This window comes from Oryzias latipes, chromosome 11, assembly GCF_053564925.1.
Source record: "Oryzias latipes strain Hd-rR chromosome 11, Olatipes_Hd-rR_3.1".
Taxonomy (NCBI): Eukaryota; Metazoa; Chordata; class Actinopteri; order Beloniformes; family Adrianichthyidae; genus Oryzias; species Oryzias latipes.
Window position 1 is genome coordinate 26,084,430 of NC_136247.1, and position 7,330 is coordinate 26,091,759.

At 37.6% G+C, this 7,330-nt stretch overlaps 1 gene segment (V, D, J or C); it reads right to left on the minus strand.

Moving 5' to 3' along the window:
* Positions 1-3,656: 3,656 nt before the first annotated feature.
* LOC144995564 (Ig kappa-b4 chain C region-like) lies at positions 3,657-4,117 on the minus strand. The segment is given in 2 exon segments: positions 3,657-3,973; positions 4,093-4,117. Coding segments are annotated over 2 exon segments (342 nt in total).
* Between the last annotated feature and the right edge of the window lie 3,213 nt (positions 4,118-7,330).

The window sequence follows — 7,330 nt, forward strand, 5'->3', positions numbered from 1 at the left end:
GAAGATTCAGGAGTTTATTACTGTCAGAGTTATCACAGTATCAACAGTCAGCGTGTGTTCACACAGTGAAAAGTCATCGTACAAAAACCTCCTTCATCAGAATGAACTGAAACTCATTTGAATGTTTCTGCCTCAAGTTCTTCCAGAGACTGAAACACTGACTGATTTACTGTAGACACACTAAACACACAAAGAAAGACACAATTCAAAGAAACTTTATGAAAATATTTAGAAATATCTCTTTAGATTAACAGTGTGGTTAAGAACTATCAACAGCTTAAAAATTGTGTTTTATTTCCCCAAAAACAACTAAACTAGTTTGTTTAAAGTTACTAAATTGGCCCCATAAAATATGTTAACTGAACGTATAAAGATACTTAACAGCAAACAGAAGCTTAAACAAAACTCACCGACTAAACTAGAAAACAAACCAAACTTTCCTTAAAACACAAAATACACCAATGTCTTTCATAAATATAAAATTAATTTAGTTTATCTGAACTCACCTTTACTCAAAATAAGAACCACAAATATTTACTTGAAGTTTAACAAATAAAAGCCTAAAATGAAGAATCCCAGTCCCTCCTCTTCCTCTCTCATGGTCGGGTCGTCCAGATGAGCTTCAGCAATAAAAGCAGCTCCAGCCTCAGCTTCCTCTGGAGGACTCTGATCAAAGACAAATACTTCAGAAAGTATTTAGGATGAAAATAAAACAGGACAAACATGACATATTGAGGAATCAGAGTAGTTCTGAATTTATTGATTCAGTTCTGAGGAAAACAAAGATGCTAAGAAAACTTTGGGTGGATGGAAAAAAAGAGACGTAAAGATGAAAAAACAAGACTTACATTCTTGATCCTCACTCCATTCAAAAAGGTGGGAGACGCTGCCATCGCATCCATTCTAATTTATCTGGATTCATACAAAAAAAAGTAACAATTAAATAAAAATTAGGTCCTAAACATTTAAGTCTTTTATTTTTATTTTTTACCTAGAATATTGAAAGATAATTATAAACTAATTTACTTAATTATGTTAATCAAATAAATTAGACATGACTGTAGAAAAATAAAAGTAATAGAAATGTTGGATTCTGTTCTCTGTTTTGTCTATTATGGTTGTTTTCAGGTTTCTAATCTTAATCTGGATTAAATAATCTGTGAAGTCCCTTTTAAATCAAGCCACACAAATGACTGATGAGGAAAACTGCAGTGTCAGCATTAGACAGCTGCATGTCCAACAAGCCAGCATCACCTTGAATGCAGGAAATCTGACATATTAATGTCTGATCATTTAGTTTCCGGTTCCATCACTGTTTTTAGATAATTCTAGTGCTATTTCATAAAGCAGGCCTCCATTAATCCTACTGTAACTTTAAAGTCCAGCAGTTATTCTGTGGATTTAAATTCCATCACTAGTTTGAATAGATTAAAAAGATCCTTCAAACTAGACCTTCATTTTGGTTAATTTCTGGAATAATCTCTAAATCTTTAACACAGAAAACACACTAAATCTAATCTGCTAAAGTGACTGAGTGACTATGTTGGCTCCCATTTCATTTCTTTCCCTCTCTTTTTCAGACAGTATGCTCCCCTGGTGAACGGGAGCGGCCCAACGGTCAATGGTGCCCGGTAGTCATACTGGACAATGAAATGAAGTGAAAATGTAATGCCGCCGAAAACACACCTCATCTTATTTACACACTGATTATACATTCACATTTTCTTCTGGATGATCTTGGTGTTGGGGGTTTTGTTACCCTGAAGTGTAAGGAAAAAGAATTATCTCAAGAGAAGTCCTTCCTCAAGTGGAAGCCACGAATGATGAGTATAAAATGCATTGGTGTTTAAATTGAATCAGGTTGTGTAATCTTGTTGGCTCCCCTTCATTCTTCCCTCTCTCTTCAGATAGTATGCTCCCCTTGTGAACGGGATCGGCCCAACGGTCAATGGTGCCGGGTAAACACATAGCAGATACACTAGATAGCATGTTCCCTTCGTAGAGTAGTTAATAATAATAATAATAATAATAATAATCCATTTTATTTAAAGCGCCTTTCAAGAAACCCAAGGACACTTTACAAAACAAAGGTTAAAAATAGACATTAAAAGCACAATAAAAATAGTAGATAAAATAAAAAGTGAATCAGGATGGGAAGGCAGAAATGAACAGATAGGTTTTGAGTTTAGATCTGAAAGTAGGCAGAGAGTCTATGTTACGGAGGTCAGGAGGGAGGGAATTCCAGAGTTTGGGAGCAGAGCAGCTGAAGGCTCTGCTTCCCATAGTGACGAGTCGGGCCGGAGGGACAGAGAGCTGAACAGAGGAGGAGGACCGAAGAGAACGAGAGGGGGTTTTGATATGAAGGAGGTCGGAGAGATAAGGAGGAGCCAGGTTATGGAGGGCCTTAAAGGTGAACAGGAGGAGTTTGAATTGGATCCTGGAGGTTATGGGTAGCCAGTGCAGCTGGTGGAGAACTGGAGTGATGTGACTGAAGGAGGGGGTTCTGGAGATGATGCGGGCAGCTGAGTTCTGGACTAGTTGAAGCTTATAGAGGGTTTTTTGTGGGAGACCAAAGAGGAGAGAATTACAATAATCTAAACGGGAAGTGACCAGACTGTGAACCAGGATAGAAGCAGAGGGGACAGTGAGGGAGGGGCGTAGACGATTAATGTTGCGTAGATGGAAATGGGCTGACCGAGTAATGTTATTGATGTGGGACTGAAAAGATAAGGTGCTATCTAGGATGACACCCAGTCACATAATCTGTGGTACACGTGTGTGCAGAACTGTGGCTAGTTATTCGTTGCCCCCTTAATTTCTTCTAAATAGGAATGAAACATTTTAAAATTATTTTGAATACCCTCATGATCTGTGATATATATATATATATTTTTCTTTTTAACTTGTCCTGTCCAACAGCTAGGCAAACAGATGAGAGCTGAGGGCCTCTTGTGTTGGACATATTTTACTTTAACAAGAGGGGTTATTAATCTTCAGACAAACCAAAGGTATGTCTGAATAAACCCCTTTTGTAATTGAGGCCAAACTTTATTAATTTCAATCATGTCTGAAAATCTTTGGTGTTGGACCGGACGGAAAAGGAAAGAGGGGAAGAAGAGAGAGGGACGTTAGAGAGAGGGGGGGGTAGGAGGGTGATAATAGGAGGGGAAGGGGGATAAGACCATGAAGCAGCATAAAGCAACAAGTTTACTGGTTGTTAATCATTATGGTAAGGTTCAAATGTAGTAAAAAAAAAAAAAGGGCGGAGCCTGTCCACACACACACACTCATGCCGTCATGGGCGACCATGGTTACTGCGTTGGTGACCCCTGTTCTAGACTGTAGCCCACCTTTATCTGACAGTAACAGGCTAACATCCATCAATGCAACAGAACTTAGAAGTCCTGAAATTTATAAGACGATGATAGAAATTAGACGATGTTAATGTTTTAGTTAAAATGTAAATTTGTAAGAAATTACAAAAGAAAAAATTTTGGAGAGCAATTTTTATTATGCAGAAAGTATCAAAAGAGTAACGTCCAATAAAAATGTTTTTATAGCCCACAAAGAAAAAAGGATTAAAAAAACATCAATGCAGCTGAAATCTCAGTAAAAGCAAAAACACAATAATATTGTTCCAGTCAGTCAGGTGGTGACTAGGAACACTGGTTTCTCCACAGAGTCTCTACGACTGGAGTCTGGGAGTCCTGGGTGGCCTCACAGGTCACAGAGTCCAGCTTCTCCCACTGGTCTGCAGGGAGCCTCAGGGTGCTGCTCCAGCTGTAGAGGCCGTCCTTCTGCAGCACCCCGGGGCTCCTGCTCTCCTCCCAGCTGCTGCTGATGCTGCTGCAGCCCACCTTCCAGGACAGAGTCCAGCCTGAAGGGAAGCCATTGTTGGCCAGACACAGGAGTGTGGCCTTCCCCTCATGCATGGAGGGGGACAGCACTGTCAGCTTGGGGGGAACATGACCCACTGCATGAGGAGACACAAACAAGTTCGTGAGAAATCATCCAAAGAGAACAGAAACTCTTCCTGCAGCAAAATGCTGCTTTATTTCTTCAGTTAGTTTAACACTTTTTTCAATCTTTCACTTCCTTCTTTAGGTGCTGTAACCATGGCAACAGATGAGCTTCACCAATGAACCACATCAACAAACAGGTTTCAGTCTCAACGTAAAATAAGAAAAAGATCTTTGAGATATAAACTTACTTCACTTAACGTATAACAACCCAACACAGAAAAAGACATTCACTATGTTCACATTCCTTGTTTTCTTTAGTCAATAATAAACAGAATCATTTTCTTAAAAGATTAGTCTCAATATATGGTCTAACATTTCCTTGAGCAGATTCATAAAGGTTAAAAATATTTAACAGAGTTCACAGATTCTGACATGAGACGAGAATAAAAGCAACAATTTGACCTTGATACTTCTTGTTCACTTTATTTTTAAAAATTACTTCACAATATTCACCTATGAGTACTTTGAGATGTTTAAAAATTCACACAATTATATTTTCAGACTTTACTTAAAAAAAAATCTGTAATTTATTTTCAAAAACTTTAAACAATGACAAAAAACAATCTTTTTCCAGAATTATTGCAACTTAAAACTAGGAAGTTTTATTTTTTTCAGAAAAAAAATAGTTAAAATAACATAAAATTACTGGTTCATATGTTATAACTGAATGAAATAATGTTGGAAAACTATAAATTCACCTTTACAGACAGATTACTGACAAATGATTTTCAAATGGAATCACGTTTATCTGCATCTGTGAATGTTTCCTGCATTATATGAAAAAAAAAAATCTGTGAAAATCATAAAAGTAGAAAAATATTAGCTTATGGTACTTAATAGAAAACACTTTTTGTTAAAACATGGATGTAAATTGAAAATAAATTACTTACAATCAACCTCCAGTCTGGTTCCTCCACCAAAAGTCCACCACAGTGATACAAACTAACTGAGTCGTCGTACAAAAACCTCTGACTGCAGAGAGACACGCTCTCTGACTTTGAACACAACAAACTCAACACAATCTGACTGGAAAACACAACAGATTGATGAGAAAAAGGTTCTTACTGATATAATAATACAAGTTTTTATTTTTTTCAGCTTTTAGCTTAATTTCTACTTAAGTTCTTATTTTGCAGATGTAAAGGTATTCTAATATGTACTAGTGGTGAAAAACAAATATTATATTTGAGCATGAATCCATATTTTTGAATCCCATCTGGAATGATTGATTGATCCATTGATGTGAATCCTGATGACAGAGATCCATGTTCCTGTTGGAGTCAGTGGTTGCATTTCCATAGAAACACTTTGCATCAGCAGCTCCATGCTCCAGTGCTCTGGGAGACTTTATAGTCCTGAGAGTTGAAGACTGGATGACTGACAGCTGTCCTTCATCACAGCAGAAGACACAGAAATCCTCCTCCTCCTCCTCAGTAAAACCATGACTTTGATCTGCGTCCTCATCTGGACTCTCCTCTGCTTCATTCAGGGTGAGGAAGATGATGTTTGTGTCATGTGAGAATCATCTGGAGTGCAGCTGAGTTTCTCCTCAGCATCTCATGTTCTTTGTGGTTCTTCTCTCTCTGCAGGTTCTGTTGGACAAAATGTTGTTGTGACTCAGCCAGCAGCTAAATCAGTGCAGCTCAATCAAAAGGTCACTATTGACTGTAAAGCCAGTCGACAAGTACATCACTACACTGGTTCACAATATTATCTTGCCTGGTACCATCAGAAATCTGGAGAAGCTCCTAAAGCTCTGATCTATGGAACATCAGACAGATTATCAGGAATCTCCTCCAGATTCAGTGGAAGTGGATCAGGAAATGGAATTGACTTCACTCTGACCATCAGTGGAGTCCAGGCTGAAGATTCAGGAGTTTATTACTGTCAGAGTTTGCACTATATCAACAGTCAGGGTGTGTTCACACAGTGAAAAGTCATCGTACAAAAACCTCCTTCATCAGAATGAACTGAAACTCATTTGAATGTTTCTGCCTCAAGTTCTTCCAGAGACTGAAACACTGACTGATTTACTGTAGACACACTAAACACACAAAGAAAGACACAATTCAAAGACACTTAATGCAATAGTGTAATTTCTCATAAATTCATACAAACAATGAAAAGAAATAACATTTTAGCCCCTTTTTCTGGTGAGAAACACCTATAGTGACACTTTTTATATGTGTTTTTGTCTGCAGTTTAAAATGACTCATCCCAATTGAAATGATCAAATGAGTAAACAGTTTATTAAAAAAATGTATTGGATTTATTTATGAAACTATTCGGTTTGTTCCTTAAGAAAAGTTTACTCTATTTTAGGAGAGAAACAACACAATTTAACATCAACATTCAAATACTGTAGAGTCTTTTTTCCAGGATCTTCTTTTGTCAGAAACATCTTCAGTGACACTTTTTGAACTTTTTTCAGTCTGTAGATTAAAGTTACTCATCTTCATGAAAATTATCATGTGACTTGATAGATTGACCACAGTCTACCAAACCTTTTACAGGTAAAGAAAATCTGATTTTATTGTCTTTGGGGCTTTTGGTACAGAATTTTCACTGATGAGCATCAAGGGACAGAAATCAGGAAGAGTCCTCTATAAATGTAAAACCCTTGAAATCAGTGAACTGTTTCCATCTCTTAGCTCCTAAACTCATATTGTGGAGAAGTTTCTGACTTCTAAGATCCAATTTTGTCAGCTCCTGATCCCATAAGTGTGGAGGAGCTCCCAACCTTGATGATGTTTGTGCTCCAAAACCCAAAGCAGTGAAGGAGCTTCAGACTCACAGTTTTGTGCTTTTCCAGCTCCTGATCCTGCAGCTGTGGAGGAGCTTAGAAATCTTAAGATTTACCTCTTTGTGCTTCTAAACCAGCAACCATGGAGGAGCTTTTAGCTTTGGAGGGACGACTTTCTTTAACTCCTAAACCTGTAAATGCAGAGAATCTCTTTATCTAAAACTCTGTTCTCCTTCAGATCTAAACCCTTAACTGAGGTGGAGCTTCTGACTAGAACTTCTTTGCTTTTTTAGCTCCTAAACCTGCATCTGTGAAGGGACTACAAATAGTAAAAGCAAGCTTGTTTTGAATTATTCTTAAATTTAGCCACATGCTTCACTAAAATAGGCACACATAAATTATTTTATTTGTGAAGAATGATCAGCCATGAGATGAAAGTGTCTATCTGTAAAGGCCAAAACACTCTTATCTGTAATTAAAAGACTCTTTAACACTCTTGTCTAAACACTAAATCTATTCTGCTAAAGTGACTGAGTGTGGAGTCTTTATTCCAGAGTTGTGCTGC